This window comes from Urocampus carinirostris, chromosome 5 (genome assembly GCF_059441175.1).
Source record: "Urocampus carinirostris isolate Australia breed hairy pipefish chromosome 5, RoL_Ucar_1.0, whole genome shotgun sequence".
Lineage (NCBI taxonomy): Eukaryota > Metazoa > Chordata > Actinopteri > Syngnathiformes > Syngnathidae > Urocampus > Urocampus carinirostris.
In genome coordinates this window covers 18,037,788-18,057,455 of record NC_142353.1, presented here as the reverse complement: position 1 = coordinate 18,057,455, position 19,668 = coordinate 18,037,788, and the positions used below count along the sequence as shown (strand labels likewise).

At 40.0% G+C, this 19,668-nt stretch overlaps 1 protein-coding gene across 6 annotated transcripts in view; it reads left to right on the top strand.

The window, feature by feature from the left end:
- Positions 1-14,588, top strand: part of ntrk2a (neurotrophic tyrosine kinase, receptor, type 2a) — a 149,387-nt gene extending 134,799 nt beyond the window's left edge. For all 6 annotated transcript variants that reach the window (XM_088336050.1, XM_088336049.1, XM_088336048.1 and 3 more), the window contains 2 exons: positions 384-542; positions 4,244-14,588. In XM_088336050.1, the coding sequence (XP_088192176.1) occupies positions 384-542; positions 4,244-4,429 (345 nt within the window). In that variant the 3' untranslated portion in view covers positions 4,430-14,588. The remainder of the gene's footprint in view (positions 1-383; positions 543-4,243) is intronic.
- The last annotated feature ends 5,080 nt before the right edge of the window (positions 14,589-19,668 follow it).

The following is a 19,668-nucleotide window of genomic DNA, read 5'->3' as shown; positions in this document are numbered from 1 at the left end:
TTTTACGTTCAGACTCGGGTTCTGGCGCTAGCTCCAAACTTCCCCCATTCCCCAAGATAAATCTTAAATGTTGGTTCTCTCTTTTAAATATTTATAGAAAGCAATTTAAGATACACCAAAACGACCTTTGACTGAAATTTTCGTAAGTTTGATTCAAATTCGGCGTGAGTTTTCCGGTAATTACCAAGACCATCAAATTCCATTAACTCTCAATAAGCACTTTGAAGAAGTGGAGCATTTGCAGCTTGTTGAAAAGGCGCTCTTCCCGTTGATGTATTCACTTTGAAATTAAAGTCTGTGCCATTTTTATTTGCAAGCCCTCTTCAAATGCCTGCGAGTTTCTCCACATCTCATTCTTTTCCTATTTTGTGCCATTGCCTCAGGTGGGAGGTCACACCATGTTGCCGATCCGTTGGATGCCCCCTGAGAGCATCATGTACAGGAAGTTCACCACAGAAAGCGATGTGTGGAGTTTGGGTGTGGTCCTCTGGGAAATCTTCACTTACGGCAAGCAACCCTGGTACCAGCTCTCCAATAATGAGGTATAGTGACTCTCATCTTACTGGGTCTTTCAAATACAGGGGTAGCCTGCTTCTTTATTTGAGCACGAGAATTTCGATATACGAGTGTTATTTGCAAGAAAAATCTTGATTGTGGCAGAAAATCCAGGCCACAAGCATTCCCAGACCACTAAAGACCGGTACAGACCGCTTACTGCCAGCATCACCATTCCCGTTTGCTCATGCAAACTACTACAGTCAAAGATCTTGATTTACAAAAATGTGCTTTAAAGGTTTTTTTGGCGTATGTGCATTTACAGTTACAGTAACTGTCATTGTACAGAGAGCACAACTGTACAGAGTACAATGAGTTCTTACGTATCATCAACAGTCTCTCGATATCATACCTGTCTCATAACTGCTCCCTGTAATAATGGTTGCAAATCCTCCTTTTTAATAAATAAACCATACAAACACAAGTTTGTGTAAAGCCCTGTTCGTGTTAGATCTGTAATACAATGGTACCTCTTCTTACGAATTTAATTCTTGCTAGGAGTAACTTTGTAGCTTGAAACATTCGTAAGTCGGGATGCCTTTTGACTGAAAATACGCTAAAAAGACTTTGACACCTTGGACATAAAGGCTGATGTAAGGCTTTTTGTGCAGAGATGGCAGTCACAAGTAATAGAGTGACAACCAACCCACAAATGCAGGCTTATTTCTCTACCGCCCGTTCACTTTCTCTCCCAGTATAAAAAAAGTAATAATAATCCAATTTAAATGTAATAAAAGTCCCTTTGTAGGATTGCCTGTTTCCATTTCGGATTAATTTGCTTCTCTCTGGGCGACCGTTCAACTTGAAAAGGCCATTTCAAGATGTCATCCAAAAAGCTCCCTTGCTCATTTTATGACCACACATTGCGGCTCTTATGAATATTTAATACGACGTACACATCTCCCTTTTCTCTGGCTTTGACCCAGTTTTGGGGAACGGCAGCCATTGCGAGCCCTTTTAACGTTCCTGACCTCTCCAGTCATTTACGTGGCCCTACGAGTCACTCGTATTACATAGGCGCTTAACCTTTCGGCCTCCGCCCTCAATTTCAAGTCTGTCCTTTCAACTCCTGACCTGAAAACCTGAAAGGGATCCGGACAGGATGTGGGGAGATTGTGTGGTGCTATTGAATGCTTCTTTAGTACAATGATCACCTGACAACACATCAATCATCATTGGTACCTTCATGAACAAAAGACCAGGGTCTCACCTCACAATTATTTAATATGACTTGAAAATCATGCACCAGTCACATGTCCTGCGTGTTTTGGAGGTTTCTCTTCTCCAACTCAGGTGATGCAAATTTTAAGCTTGTTAGCAAGCTGTGTGGAAGCTAGATAATGATCCAAGTGATTGGACGTATCTGTATTTGAGCAGAGAAACATGCAAAAACATGCAGAACATGTGGCTCTTTATGGCCACATGTTCTGCATGTTTTTGCATGTTTCTCCGCTGGCCACCCCTGCACCAGTGCATACTTTGAATTTGTATCATCTTCATACTAAATATGATGTGATTATGTTGCATATTGATTTGGGCATCTTCTCAGATTATCCAGGCAGAGATTTCACCTTGGAACTTTCAACTCATAAAACAAATTTCTTCAGTAGTCCGGCACATCAGTTTCAGCATAAGCAAAACATTTTGTTATTGGTATATTCTTCACATATGTGGAACAGCCCCAATTAGATACATGTATTTTAATTTGTCTTCAACAAGAACAATCTTCTAATGCAGTGGTCTGGAGCCTTTTTACTCAAACAGCAATGAAAGCAAACTATTCCGTTTTGTTTAGAAAGACACACCATATTTTTTAAGACAGATTTCAAAAGAACTGCAGAACCTGCTCTCCAGAAAAAAACAAATTCTTCACTTAGTTTCATTTCACTGTGTGACATTTGATAAAATAATAATAATGCCAGAACCTGTCACACATCAACAACTATATCATATTAAATGTGTCTCCCTCCCGTAGTTAGTTAAGTTAATTGAGGCTCATTTTGACCATCATTTTTGTCATAAATGAACCCCACAAATAAAAATGTCACAAATAAATGCTGACAAGAAGGATATGGACATATTTAACGTCAGCTATGTGACTGCCCAACACTGCAGCGTAGCCAATCAAATTGTTCTAGGTTCCTGGCTGGCATTTTCGAGTGTTTACAGTTTGCTCTGTGGGTTTTTATAATAAAGTGTCTCAATAGTGAACATACATTATTTAATGAGCTTCCATCTTCGGGATTCCATCGAGATGTACAGCCAAAACTGGATCTGTTGGTGTAACACAGTGAGAGTAAACTGTAGTTGGGGGTCCGTCTTATATATTCTGGACCAAAACATACAGTTACTGCATTATTTTGGATTCCCATATACCAAAATTAGAATTATACAGACAAGATTATCACATCTGCGTTTCATCTCTGAGCCATAGGTTCCTAAACTATGTCTTAAAGTATGTGAAGATGCCCAAATGTTTCCTCTAATAAATCTGTAGACATCCCTGCTGAGATTTGTTTCTCAACTCACCCAAAAAACAATGTTTTCCAAATACTTGTAAATGAAACTTTTGGGTTACAATAACTTGGTGTTGAATAAAAGTAAGTTGGAAAAAATGGGGGTGCGGACTTGTTTCATTGAAAGAAAATCCATGTTTTTGTCTGTTCCTTCTTATCAATAGCAAAGAGTCCTGTAATCACAACTCATTCTTCCATCGATTATCTAGGCCGCTTATACTCACATGGGGCGCAGGGGTGCTGAAGCCCATCCCAGCTATCTTCGGGCAATGGGCAGGGGGACACCCTGAACTGGTTGCCAGCCAGTCGCGGGCACACGGAGATATACAATTTACTCGCTCATTCATATCCAGGGACAACTTAGTCCCGCCAATCCACCTGAAATGTGTGTTTTTGGAATGTGAAGGAAATTGGAGTGCCCGCAGGAAACCCATGCAGGCACAGGAAGAACATTCAAAATCCTCTCAGGGGGACCGCGGTTGATAGAGTTAAACCCCGGACCTCCGCATCATGGATCTGCACTAACCACCCAGCTGCCTCTGATCACAAATCATTTCATTAAAAAAAATATTCTTTGCATATCATCTTCTATTCATACAGTGATACTTTAGTGCTTGGCCATAATCTGTTCAGGATTGGTTTTTAACACCAAATGTTTTGAATATCGAAAGGTTATTTTCCTATAGGAAGTAATGGTGTTTCTTTTTTTAATGCTTTATTCCAAAATACTTTTCGAATATTTCTTTACTATTATTGATTGTCATCAACGTCAATTAACTGTTGTAGCCATAGTGGCCACATACAAAAATTTTTACATCCGCGGAAGGACTTGTTGGCCAAACCATTAGGTGCACTCGAGACCTAAAACATGAGATTTATCAAAACTGACAACTTAACAAAATGTGCAAATGTTTGATTGACACTGTCAGAGACTTGAAGTATCCAACGAGCTTTTCAGTGTCAACGTCGATGAATGCAATTGTTTGATACAGAAAGATTTAAAAGCATCCATGAAGGACTTTCTTTTTTTTTAATCTCTTACACTGGTGCAGAGAAGTGGCTTCAGATTCTGGTGCTTGTCAGTTTCAATCGCATCTGACTTCATCACGTGAGTTAATAATTCATGGCTGCTGCTGATTTTCTTTTTTTTGGTCTCTTGCCGTTCTCCCCAGGTGATTGAGTGCATAACCCAGGGAAGGGTTTTGCAGCGCCCCAGGACCTGCCCCAAAGAGGTCTACGACCTGATGCTGGGCTGCTGGCAACGGGAACCCCACATGAGACTCAACATCAAGGAGATCCATGGCCTCCTCCTCAACCTGGCCAAGGCCTCACCCGTCTATTTGGACATACTCGGGTGAATGCTGAGGAAACTACGCTGTACAAGTGGCGGGAAAACTTCTTTGAAAGGCAATCAAAAAAAGAAAGAGGAAGAACCTCTCCCCCCTCCTCAAATGCCTCCTCTGACTATTTCCCTTCTCATGGTTTGGAAAAAAGATTGAAATGCTCCTCTTGGACTTGTGACTCATTTCAGCAGGGAATGCTTCTTAGAGCTTTTCCGTGTAAATAGGAGACTGAAATGAGGTTGCCTTTCTATTTTTTATTTGTTTTGCTTGGAGTTGGTGATATTGAGCCAAGGTGACACTGGTTTGCTATGAGAGACCATTTGAGAAGTAAATCAAACTTACCAGTACTTTCCTACTCCCACTCATGGAAAACAATACTCGTATACAGACACAGTCATACCCATAGACAAACACTACTAAACTCTACCATACTGACTAATTTATGCTCACACACATTCTATCATACTCTTATACACACACTAATATAATCTCTCACGCATGCTACTATACTGTCTTCACAAACTGCTATGCATTCACAAACAAACTACTTTACGCGATCAAACTTTTCATGTTCCTACACACACACACTACTATAGACTCACCCACACTATTATACTCTCTCACACACACTACTGTAATCGCACAAACACACTACCATAATCTCTCACACATACTACTATACTCTTATACGCACTGCTATGCTTTCATAAACATACTACTATACTCTCACACATATACTAATATATTTACACACACACATACACACACACACACACACACACACACACACACTAATATAGACTCTCAAACACAATATTATACTCTTTCACTCATACCACTTTACTCCCACGCATACTACAATAATCTCATACACACACTGCTATGCTTTCACAAACATACTACCATACTCTCAGACATATACTACTATGCTCCAACACGCACACCACTATAGACCCTTACACACACTATTTCACTCTCACACACAATATTGTACTCCCACAAACACTACAATAGACTCTAAAACCCACTATTATACTCTCTCATACACATTAATTTTCTTTCTCACACACACCATTAGGATTTTCTAAACTTTTAGTTACCCCAGTACAGTAGTATATGTGCGAGAGTAAAGGAATATATGTGAGAAAGAAAACTAGCATGTATGACAGCCTAGTAGTGTGTGCATTAGAGTATAGTAATGTGTATGAGAGAGTACAGTGGTATGTGTATGAAATTATAGTAGTACTGTATGTGTGAAAGCGTATAATAGCATGTGTGAGAATATAGTTGCGTGTATGAGAGTAGAGTGGTATTTATGAGCAAGTATTGTAGTGTTTGTGCATGGGTATGACTCTCATATGACATTATATGTGAGAGCAAGTGTTATGTACTTCTCAAAAGGCCTCTCATTTGCTCCCCTCCCCACTCTGTTTATTACTCTCCCTCGCGCTTACATGCAAACGACACACACGCATTGACTGCATTTTTAAGGCGTTCCAGTAAATCTCCTTTAGTAAATATTGACGAAATAGAATATGTTTTTTTCTATTTATTGAGTTGCCTTACTATTTAAAAAAGTCTTAATATATTACATTTCAAACACATTTTTATGTATTTAATTTTGTATTTATTACGCCCCAAAATGCACTCCTTGCACAAACTTTAAAAACTGTTCGTAAAGTCTGCTGAAAAAGGACGTTAGATGACATCTTTGTCCAAACCAATTTCAGTACATGTATTCAAATCAATCAATACCAAACAAAGTACCGTTTTTAAGACACAAGATACCCTCCACTTCAATAGAACAAATCCTTTTTTCTTACATCTGCATGGAATTAAAGGCAATTTCAATTACTTTATGATAATGTCCAAAACTGGTAACAGGTGATGTTCTAAAAACAGATACCTTGAATAAATTCCTGGTGATTGCCAAACGGTAATATCTATGTTTAGACTACTGAATAGATGTAACGGTCTATATTTTTACTTATTTAATTTCTATTTATTACATTCATTTTTGCTTCATTTTAATGCAATCAGAAATGGTACTGAAACACAATCATGATACAATAATTTTGATAGGCACTGTATCTAAATCAAATCTTAGCAAGTTTTAAAGTGATATGGCAATCCGGATGCTTATTTGAATTTATACTGATATTCTCTCCTGACATGTGAAAATGGCTGTGCGATAAGTCGACTCAAGTAGCTGAAGCTAATCAAATTTTACAGGGATGTGCTAGAATTGCTAGCTTTGGGGACATTACTCCATTGACTTACTGCTGTAAATCTGATGTAAATCTGCGATATGCGTTAATGGCTTTGTCTTAAATCTTGAAGCTAAATCTTAGTTTATCAAATTAAAGGAATATGCTAATTTTGCCAATCTGGAGAACCGCACTCTGTCGACTTGTATCTGATATCCTCTGTTATAATTTTCGGCACATGTGAAAACAGCTTTGTGACATGTTAACTCAAGTATCTATATCTTATTTGGCGAACCCCATCACATTGCTTTTCTCCTGTTTTACTTCTGTGACATGTGAGAACCGCTCTGAGTGAAGTAGTTGATGCTAATCGAATTGAAGGGATTGCGCTAAATTCGATTACATTTGGGGACATCACTCTTTTCACACATTGCTAGCATTCTGATTCGGTGAAAAGGCTTTGCGTTGATTTAAGTCAAGTAACTGAATGGTGTAATGTTCAAGTACCAACTACCTTTGCTAGTCCCGTTCCGTTCACTTACTGTTGGTAATCCCCGTTTATTAATATGAACCAATTTTGGGTCACAGACTCATTTTCAGTGGGTTTTAAGCCTTTGCCCAATGAAAAATAATGCTAGGCTATACCTGTCAACCTCAGCTAATTGCTCAAAGATTGCAATTCCTTATTATTAAGTGAAAATAAATCTCACATACACATATAGCACCGATTTACTCACAGCAAGATGGACAATGTAGAATAAAAACAAAGTTAATTTAAGTAAACGTTATCCAGGATAACATTACCTCGTGTACCGTGACAATATAAACAATCAAAGAGGACGTTGTCATTTGCTACCAGTGACTGACACAATCCAGATTAGAGTTTAACTAGGCAAGACAAGATCCGTCATTTTTTTTTCCTCCTACAAAAATGACTATACAGTGTACACAATTTGAAATGATCCAAAAATGTATAACATACGGGGCAAATGTATAAACTGATAAGTCTGCTAAGAAAAAAAAAACGGAGGGTCAATTTAAGTAAATGGTGATGAAAATGTGAGTTGACACTGTCCATTTAACACCATCCAAAAATGGTAAAGTTTGTTTACACAAGTTGTACGTCGAAAATTATACGAGTTATGGATTTAGTTATTTTGAAAACAAAGCGACAGAAGTGAAGCCGTTTTTTTATTACCAATACTGTACAGCTAATTGAACATTACTTGTGGTCGTTACATTCTACTATTTTTGGTTTTAATTGAACTATTCTTTAATTGATTACAATTGTGATGTACAACTTTTTTTCTTGACTTGAGCCGCAGCTTGTATCATATTTTTCGGATTACACTGCGCACCCTAAAACCCCAAATTTGCCATAAAACCCAAAGTGCGTCTTAGAATCCGGTGTGCCTTAAAGTCTAGTACCGAAGGTAATAATAATATTATAATATTAGAAATGAAAAAGCAGTCTACATCATCTCGTAAAATTTGAGGAAAGGTGTGAAAAATCTGTTCAATGCACAAGAGCTAAACTCTTCTCTCATTTTCCAGGCACTTTGTCTTGATTTCACAAAAAAACATTAAATGATATTTACAGTATTTTCTAATATTGATCGATCAATCCATTGTATTCCGCTTATCTGGGTCGGGTCGCGAGGTCAGTAGCCTCACCAAGGAAGCCCAGACCTCCCTATCCCCAGCCACTTCATCCAGCTCATCTGACGGGATCCCGAGGCGTTTCCAAGCCAGCCTAGAGACATAGTCTCTCCAGTGGGTCCTGGGTCGTTCGAGGGGCCTCCTGCCGGTGGGACATGCCCGGAACACCTCCCAAGGGAGGTGTCTAGGAGGCATCCTTATCAGATGCCCGAGCCACTTCAACTAGCTCCTCTCAATCCGGATGACTGAGCTTTTCACCCTAGGGGAGAACCCAGCCACTCTGCGGAGGAAACTCATTATAGCCACTTGTGTCCGGGATCGTGTTCTTTCAGTCATAACACACAGTTTATGACCACAGGTAAAGGTAGGAACTTAGATCGACCGGTAAATTGGGAGCTTTGCCTTTTGGCTCAGCTCCCTCTTTACCACGACGGACCAGTACAGGGTCCGCATGACGCCAGACCTTGCACCAATCCGGCTGTCGATCTCCCGTTCCATCCCAACTTCACTCGAGAACAAGACCCGAAGGTACTTGAACTCCTCCATTGGGGCAGGATCTCATCCCCAACGTGGAGAGATCATGCCACCCTTTTCCGGCTGAGTACCATGGTCTCAGATTTGGAGGTGCTGATCCTCATCCTGGCTGCTACACACTCGGCTGCGAATTTCTACAGTGAGGGCTCAAGATCATGGCCTGAGGAAGCCAACAGAACCATGTCATCTGCAAAATGCAGACATGCAATGCTGAGGCCCCCCAAACTGGACCCCTTCCCCACCAAGGCTGTGCCTAGAAACTCCGTCCATAAAAGTTATAAAAAGAAACAGTGACAAACGGCAGCCCTGGCGGACCAGACGCTGGCCGCGGGCATACAGGAACCGCACAGCCCGGATAAGACTATGCAGTACCGATACTCCCGAAGCACGCCCCACAGCTTCTCGAGTATCACGGTCAAATGCCTTCTCCAAGTCCACAAAACACATTTAGACCGGATGGGCAAACACCCAGGCACCCTGAAGGACCTTGCAGAGTGTGTAGAGCTGGTCCACTGGTACAAAGTCTGAACGAAAACTACACATCTCTTGAATTCGAGATTCGACTTCCTGACAGACCCTCCTCTCCAGTACCCCCAAATAGACGTTACCAGGGAAGCTGAGGAGTGTGATTTATCTGTAGTTGGAACACACTCTCCTATCCCCCTTCTTGAAAATGGGAACCACCACCCGAGTCTGCAAATCCAAATGCACTGCCCCTGGTCGCCACGCGATGTTGCAGAGTCGTGTCAACCATGACACGCCCACAACATCCCGAGTTTTAATAAACTCCGAGCGGATCTCATCAATCCCTTGCCACAGAGGAGCTTTATGACCACCTCCTTGACTTCAACCCCAGAGATTTGAGAGCCCACTGTAGAGTCCCCTGGCTCTGCTTCCTCAGAGGAAGACGTGTCTGTGGGATTGAGGAGGTCTTCGAAGTACTCTGCCGAGCGATTCACAACGTCCGAGGTCAAGGTCAGCAGCGCTCCATCGCCACTATACACATTGTTGATGGCACACAGGTTCTCCCCCCCTAAGACGCCGGATTTCCTCGAAGCCGTTCAGAAGTCGCCTTCCCATGCCCGAGTTTTTGCCACATTCCGCTTGGCCAGCCTATACCTGCCAGCTAGTTCCAGAGTCCCACGGGCCAGGATGCCAAATAAGACTCCTTCTTTAGCTTGAGTGCATCCCTTACGGCCAGTGACCACCAAAGGGTCTCAGGGTGCTGCCACGTCAGGCACCAACTACCATACGGCCACAGCTCCGATCAACCGCCTCGACAACAGAGGCACAAAATATGCTCCACTCGGACTCAATTCACCCGATGATCCAGTCTAATGATCTGATATCAGTTACAATCAACACAATTCAATTCAATATAAGGCACAACTAAAAAGTGAAAATTTGCCTGAAATCAAAAGATGCGCCTTATAATCCGGCGCGTTTAATGGCCCCAAAAAATGATTATTAGGGTTGGATTGTGAGTCCAACTTCAGACCATTTGAGAACCACTGGCTTAAAGTATTGTTCGTCATGTCAGTAGCTACATCTCATTTTACAAACATATGGGGCGCTAAGTTCTCTAATTTTACCTCCTGCACTAAAGAGACGTTCTTAAGCTCGAGTTCGATCCCTACCCGACCGGGGTTGGGCCTAAAGTGTCAATCATGACATTTGGGTCGGGACAGTCTTTTCGCTCGCTGACTCGAATGTAAACTCTACAGACACAGAAATATAAAATATGTAAATGCTTATACAGTCTTGTTTAACTTAGTTTTATTACAAAATATGGCCTTTAATTTGCTAATACAAATCACCTCTCCTCCTCCCGAGTGCTCACAATTAAAAAAAAAAATTTCAAGTTCGCTTAGGGCTCGCAAACCGAGCTAATTGGTCGGGCTCAGACTGGGTCTAGGTCGGCTCGGTCTGACCTCTGCTTTGCAGCCCACCCTCTGCAAACTGTCAGTTGTGAGGTCAGAGACAAGGCAGGTGCGGTTCTTCTGGTCAACTCCTATTAAATGCTCAAGCCTCTTAGCACTCAGACATGCTTCAAAACTGAGTGTGTGTGTTACACAAACTGTTTACCTTCTCTCACTGTCCCTCCAGCTTTACAAACGCGCACGCGCAAACTCACCCTCGCTGAAAGACACTCATGAAGGTCCGAGGAGGAAATTGAATTGTGCATGTTTTATTATTTGAGCGCTGCAGTCCTCTGTAATGGTGTAATGTATATTTCATTACAGGGCCTAATGGGCTCCATTAGCGCGGGCCTCCTCGCAGACATTCAAGACTTATTGTTTTATGGCGCAGGGGGAAAAGGGAGTAAGGACGGCGGAGAGGAATGAGGAGACGACGCGGGTGGAAAAGGTTGAAGGCGTGATGGAGGAATAAGGAATAAGGGCGGAGTGTCACCAGGGCGTAGTGAACGTCCTCGGGGAGGTGGGAGAGGGAGTAGAGCATCCATCTTTTTGCAGCACACTCACAGAGGACAGTGGGACAAACATTTATTATCATGTTACACTACAGAAGAGTCTTGCACTGTATGTAAGAATGATTCTCCCATAAGTAGAAATAAATGAATAGATAATTAAATAAAACCAATAGAACCAATATAATTAAATCAAAACATAAATGAATCAAACCAAGATACACGATATCAAGTCAAATTAATCATTTATTTATGCATTTTGTCATTTACTTTGTCAATCATTGATTTTGGTAAATAATTTTCCATTTATTTTGTCCTGTATTTTGTCACAACAGTTATTCAAATGAAGAGCTTTTCAAATTATCGGTTGATCAGAGAGAAACTAATCAGCTACTAATGTCTTGCTTTGTCATTCTCGTTAAGCATTCTAGTTGATAGTTGCACTTGTTAATAAACCAATAGGTGAAAAGTCAAGTCAAGTCATATCTATTTGTGATGCCCTTAATCACAAGGAGTCTCAAAGGGCTGCACAGACCACAGATTATTGCAGACTCCAGACTATTATTACACCATCCCCTGATATAAAATCTACATGAGGGCAAGGAAAAACTCAAAAACCTCCAAATGAAGAAATCTCGAGAGGAGACCGCACATGAGGTAATCTCCCTTCCAGGATGACCAGGCCAAAATGGTTGTTGCATAAACAAGCAGTGAAAATGAAATATAAAACAATTTAAGTATAAGGAAAACAAGTTTGATCGTCCTCCTTCATTTGAAAATTAAAATATGAATACAATTCAAAATACACAACAAAATAAATAGAAATAATACGGGACAAAATACAAAAAAGTACATGAAGAGGTAGACGACAAAAATGCATGAATATGTAAATGTTTAATATTTATGTCATATATGGGATTTTTGTCCTTGTACTTTCATTAATATGGCATATATTTTTAGGTATTTCATTAGTTACACATTTATATGGCAGGGCAAGTTATATTTTGTTTGTCATTTGTTTTGTTAAGGGGACATTGTGTAATATTAGACCACTAGATGTTGTGCAGTGCAGTGGTGTCAATACATGGCCTGTGGTCCAGATCAGGCCCCCAAACAGATTTTATCCGGCCCGTGAGACACTGCTGAGAGAAGCACAAAAGAAAAATGAGCCACACTGACCTGAAGTTTCAAATATGTCCCCTGGATGTCGCAATCAGGTTCGGCATTATTTGCCAACTATTTTTTATCAACCAGAGAACATTTGAGGAAACAAAATCCATCTAATTTTAACTGGCATGATGTAATTAAGATGTTGTAAGGATGGTCTGTGCAGCCCTTTGAGACTTTTTGTGATTGAGGGCTATACAATGACTTGGGCATTGAATGTACCTCTAAATACTAATATGATAATAATGAGATAATTACACGTCCTTCTTACATTACCCTCAAGAGTATAGATGGCATGTAGATTTTGTTGCATGTACATGAGTGACTCGCCTTAACTTTCATCACAACCCAGGCCAAAACTGTGGTATATATAAGTCAAGTCAAGTCATGTTTATTTGTATAGCCCTTAATCGCAAGGAGTCTCAAAGGGCTGCACAGACCACATATTATTGCAAACCACAGACTATTATTATACCATCCCCTGATCTAAAACCAACACGAGGGCAGGGAAAAACTCAAAAATCTTTTCAAATACATTTTACTTTTAATTATAAATTTAATGAATTGAATGATTTGACATTCATGATATCATTGATCATAAATAATCCAAACTAAAAAATTGCCTCAATCTATTTCAAAATTTTACCTACACATAAATACAAACACACATGCCTGCATGCTCCAACAAAACACCATGTAAATATGACATGCATGAAGGGATTTTTATTTACTTTTATTACTATTAAGGGCAAAAAAAGCTTTGAAACATAGCTTCAGCCATTTCATCTGCAGAAACGTTCTTTTGTAATAACCATAACAAATGTATGAAGATGACTCTATGTGGAACAATTAGAAGTCGTGCAATCATTTCATTGCAACAGCTTTTGATAGAATTGATGTTTGTCACTTGATCAATGGTTACACTTTATGCAGTACACATACAAATACAGTACATCCATACAAACATTGAATCTATGACTGCATTAGCACACAAACACTCTGGGCAATAATGCAGCAGGCAGAGTGCATGCTGGGTTAATAATAAACAACAAATCTCTCTCTGTTTTTTGCCCAAAAAGTAAGATACACACCACTGTTTTATCGCTTAAACCATTTCAGAAAAAGTTAAAACTGATTGTTTGACTGAAACTATAAATATGTAGAAATCAATTTGATCGTTTAGGTCACTATGGGCTTTTCTATTCACCCTACAGAGTCAATGGTTGTGTCTTATCGGATGTTTTCCATTATTGGTCATTTACTAAATCAATGACTTTAAATTCACCCTTTTTTCCTAGTACTTTTATCTATTTTCCTGAGACAATTGCAGAACACTCATTCATTAGCAATTAACTTCATTCCGAGCTTATGGATGAACATGAAACTGCAAAATATGTTCGACTTTTGCTTTCATTGTCATTTGTTTCTCATCAATGTCACTATGAAGTAGGCTGCAAACTAACAAACACGAATATGAAACACTGCAATGTTTTCAGTTTTGTTACTGACTTCAGTTCTCTTTTTGCCAAGTGTTAATTTATTTCAAACCACTCCTGTTAAAAGTAGGAATAAACCTTTGTCGTATATAGCTGTCAATGGCATTGAATGAAAAACTGAAATGTTCCCTCTGTTGTTGGAGTCACATTGATGGAGTCGATTTTTCTGTTATCACAGAGGTTAATGAATGAATAAAAAGTACGGCCTTAAAGCGGGAAGTCTCCTGCTGGCCTACAAAAGAAATCGAAAACGGGACACTCCAGAATTATGTTTTCTTTCTCTGTTGCCTGTTTAGCCTTGGCGGAGGTCTGCGCCCTACTGAGTGACATTCTGATTTGATTCATTTTCTATTGTTTCTAACCAATAGGCAGAGGGACAATTGTGTGGTTTTGGAGTCCAGACAAACTGCAGAGTCAGCTAAAAGAGGGAGTGACAATCAAAGACTTTGGACTTTCTCTCTTCTTCAAGTGACCTACTGCACCATAGACTTCTTTCCTCTTCTATGCTGCCTATACTGTACCTGTATGTCTCTAGAAGTGCTTCTTTTTCTTCTTGTTGTCTTTTTTGTAGGTTTTTTTTTTGGTAAAAGGGAAAATCAAAGTGACGAGGAATGAACAACAACAAAAATGTGCATAAATGTGGATAAGCTGCTTAAGAAATGAAGAGTTCTTTTTGTGTTCAACATTGTGTTTCCATGTCCTGTTTGATTTTCTCCACACTGAGGGCTTCTGTGCGACGTCTGAATCGGTCCAACCCTCAATAGCTATTTAATGGCTTTAAAACAATTACTTCGACTACCTGTACAGACGCAAGACATATAAAACAGTATCAATAATAACATAAAATTGCACAAATATTAAGTAATATAGCCATTATTTCCTGCACAAAATCCACCCTCATTTCTTTCTTAAAGAAGATTTCAATTATTCGATTCAGTTCCAGTTCCGTTCCTTTAAAAAGTTATTTCGATCGCCATCGAAGCTAATACTGAAAGTTAAGCCCGTCCTGTCATATTTTTGGCACAGGTTTTCATACGATTTCGGGCTGAAAAAGTCAGTTTGACTGAAGCAGTGGTCAGAGGGATTCATTTCTTCACTTTCTTTTGTGATAGTTCTTTTGCTGCATCCTAGCCTATCATAGTTTGTAAAATCACAGAATTTTTGTTACGCCTTTGAGAAGGCCCAGCTCCGCCAACTCAAAATCTAATTGGCTAATAATAGTTTTCTTATTACTCATTTTATGCCTCGGGGCCTGCAAAAATGATTTTCAAAGCCTCCGGGTAGATTTCCGAGCCTGTCAACAAGTAATGGCTAAAATGTATTTGGTTAAATTTTTAAATGTGAAAGTACACACCTGGAAGCAAGGCATTTAGGGGAAAAGCAATGTACCGTATTTTCCGCACTATAAGGCGCACCTAAAAGTCTTAATTTTTTTCAAAAGCTGACCATGCGCCTTATATCACAGTGCGGGGTTTTTAAGGGTTATTTATCTATCTTCGTTATTCATTATTCATTATCCGTTATCGGTCAGTTCATAATACGCTACAAAGCCTAGGAGTCGGGACACCTACTCTCAGCCAAAAGGCCAAGCTAAGGTCCTAGCCCTAAAGCCTTGTTGCGATCATTGCGAATGCACCGTTCCCGGAGGTACTGCAATACCGGGCCTTATATCACAGTGCGCCTTATATTGTCATTCCTAAGACTTAAAAAGTGGTCGGCGGCGCCCTCTCTTGGCTGCGGCTGCATCGGGTCAGATGCAATCGACATTTCGTTCTGTGTACATTGTTACACAGAATGACAATACAAGGAAATTATTATTATTATTATTATTATTATTATTATTATATGGCTCAATATTAAATTCGCAAGGTCTCGCAACTTACTCAACAGCCGCCGACTAGATTCTCCCCCGAGCGCGAAGTCGTCCGCGGTGTATGCTGGGATTTATATACCGGCGTTTCATTGGCTAACCAATGTGTCAATTATCATTTGAATCGATCACTATTGGCTGAAGTTATTCGGAGCCAAAACAAACCCTCCAATCGGCCGAGTTTAACAATGGCGTAGCAAGTCCGCGGTGTATGCTGGGATTTATATACCGGCGTTTCATTGGCTAACCAATGTGTCAATCATCATTTGAATCGATCACTATTGGCTGAAGTTATTCGGAGCCTCGGATTGGCTAGATGCCCGAAACAAACCCTCCAATCGGCCGAGTTTAACAATGGCGTAGCAAGTCCGCGGTGTATGCTGGGATTTATATACCGGCGTTTCATTGGCTAACCAATGTGTCAATCATCATTTGAATCGATCACTATTGGCTGAAGTTATTCGGAGCCTCGGATTGGATAGATGGCCAAACCAAACCCTGCAATTGGCCGAAAAAGATGTGTCAATCATCAGTTAAATCGATCGCTATTGGCTGAAATTATTCAGAGCCTCCAATAGGCTAGATGACCAAAACAAATCTTGCAATTGGCTGAGTTTAGCAATGGCGTAGCAAGCTTAGCAAGCTTGCTAAAGTACACCATAGAGAAACATGTTTTATCAGTCTGTATTTGCAAATAATTTACTCTCCTGGATTTACTTCACTAACGGTTGTAAGAAGACCATGATTGCGTATCATTATTGAACGTGAGAACTTAGGTGAGTTATGCGGCTTTATGTTTTCCCGGTATCTTGTTTTAGAACGATCTTGATGTTGCTGTGATGAGTTGAGTGAATTAAACTCAATTCCAAGTGTTTATTGTCATATGCACAGTAAAGTTGCGAGTGAAAAAGAAAATAGAAACATAGAAATGGTTGGCATTTCTTGAATCCCAAGACTTTAACCTTCCGAATGATATTTGAAATGACGCATTTAAGTGACATCGTACGGACACCGCACCCGCACGTGTCTACGACACGTATTTGCTTCTTTGCAAGCTTTGGGAATGTTAAGGGGGTAATCAGTTGGACTGAATCATCTGACTGTTTTGTCCACGTTCCCATTGTAGCGCCTTATAATCCGGTGCGCCTTATCTATGGAAGATATAGGACCAAAAACTATTTTTTGGGGGTGCGCCCTATAACCCGGTGCGCCCTATAGTGCGGAAAATACGGTATATTATATATATATATATATATATATATATATATATATATATATATTATAAAAAAATCACAGGGGTGGCCAGATGGGGCCACTTAAAATATTGGGGTGGCACTCCTAAACTAAAAGCCATAATTTTAGTTTAATGAAAAAAGAATGTCAGGGGAAAACCAGCAAAAAGACTTAAGGTCACGGTTACTGATACACTTGTGTGTATTGTGTAATATTTGATGTTTCTAATGATTTCATGTGCACAGTCCATAACTGTCCAGTCAACATTTTGCGTTCCACAACAATCCTGTTTTATGTATATCTTCGGCATTGGTGTACATTTAACAAAAAAACAATTACTGGGTGGTGGCAAATACTAATGAAAGCAAGTACAGAGACAATCATATCTTAACTGGATATTTAATGTGACACAAAAAAATCATTACTGAATGAAAATGTAACAAAAATACCTTTCCAACAGGGATCAGCAGATTGCCAGGCTATACCGTATGTGCAATATACACTCATATCATTACTTAATGTGATGAAAAAATAATTACTGAAATGTCTCAACAAATATACTAAACAAAAAAAAACAAAAATAACTTGCCAAAAAGGATCAATATTTTCAAATTTTGAGGACCAGGCTATCAGTATATTTTACCACAGTTTTATTCATCTGTTGCTATGTTCTTCGGCAAACGCATCCACAAAGTCTTTAAGATTTATGGCTGTAGCTCTTCATCATTAGGAATTTTTCAATTTTTTGGGGGAAAAAATGACGCTGCCGGGGTACTACTGTAAAGTTGAGGAGCAATGGCTTGCCTGGCTGCGCATTTGGAATGAAATGCATTACAGACGCCCGACCTACGAACGAGTTAGGTTCTGGACGATCGTTCTTAAGTTGCTCGTAAGTTGCTTCAGTGCTGTATTTTGTATGTTTAAGGTTTTAATAAGTATGTTTAAGGCTTGTATAAGCAACCTGTATTGTTTAGTACTAAAAATTAATCATTTTATCAAATAATATGCTCTATTAAGATAAATAAGGTGAGGTTTAACTTACTTTTGGGAGATGCGCTTCAAGAGGTCCTCCTCCGTGGTAAAAAGTGGCCGGAAAAAAAGCGTCCAGACCTTTTTCTCAACCGCATTAAGTCAAGTCAAGTCAAATTTATTTATATAGCCCTTAATCACAAAAATGTCTCAAAGGACTGCACAGGATTACAGTTACAAAATTACACAATTACCTGATCTTAAACCAGCATGCGGGCAAGGAAAAACTCAAAAACCTCAGTGTGAGGAGAAAAGAGAAACCTTGAGAAAGGACCTCACATGTGGTAATCCCCCTTCCAGGATTGACCAGGGTGAATTACAATTAGCATTACTGTACACATAATAGTAAACATTAGGTAAGATGTTGAAAATGTCCGGAAAGTGCATGACATCAACGACGCCCCCAGCCTGCAAACCAGTCCAGAAAGTCTATGACGGCCATGACGCTGCCTCCCGTCTCTGCCAGCTGGTAAATGCAGGGGTTGACATGCTGCAGGTCAGACGCCGGTCCGCTGACCCATCCCAAATCATCCTTCTCCTTCGTATCAGCCAGGCAGGCGTCGGAAAAAGACAGGACAAAACAGAATAAGGGGCTGGCATCAATCATATGCTTTGGAATAGAAGTGTGTCTTAAGCCTCGATTTAAAAACTTCCGTTGAGGTTGCAGATCTTATTTCCAGAGGCAGGGCATTCCATAACACCGGGGCCCGGATGGAGAACGCTCTCGAGCCCGCAGACTTCTTGGCTCTCGGAGTCACGAGTATACCGGCATTTTCCGAGCGCAGACTCCGTGCAGGAACATAGGGGGAAATCAAATCGGAGAGATAAGAGGGTGCAAGTCCATGCAAACATTTTTATGTTAATAAGAGAACCTTAAAGTCACATCTTAAGTGGACTGGGAGCCAGTGCAAGTTGGCCAATATAGGAGTAATATGCTCAAACTTTTTGGTCCTAGTCAAAAGTCTAGCTGCCGCATTCTGAACCAGCTGCAAATTAATGCTAGACATCGGGAGACCAGAAAGCAATACATTACAGTAATCAAGCCGAGAAGTAATAAACGCATGAATTAAAATCTCTGCATCTGATTGGGACAGCATCGAACGAATCTTCGCAATATTACGGAGGTGGTAGAAAGCTATTCTAGTAATATTTTTCACGTGTAACTGAAACGACAGATTAGGATCAAATATAACACCTAGATTTTTGACCGAGTCACTATGGGTGATATTACATTTGTCTAGGTTCACGGTAGTGTTTGAAAACAACTGACGACAGTGAGCTGGACCAATAATCAACATTTCAGTTTTTTCTGGGTTAAGGCGTAAAAGATTATTTGACATCCATCTTTGAATCTCAGTAAGGCAAGCCTCCAGATTTCTAAAATTTAAATGTCCAGTTTTTTCCAGTGGCACATACAGTTGAGTGTCATCTGCATAGCAATGGAAGCTAATATTATACTTGCGGATAATGTCATCAAGCGGGATCATATAAATACTAAAAAGAAGGGGGCCAAGTACAGAGCCTTAAGGAACACTACAAGGGACATTAGATTGTTTAGAGGTCAGATTGCCATAGTTAACACATTGCATCCTGTTGCATTAAGCTTTCTTATTCCACTTTTGTTTCAAAAG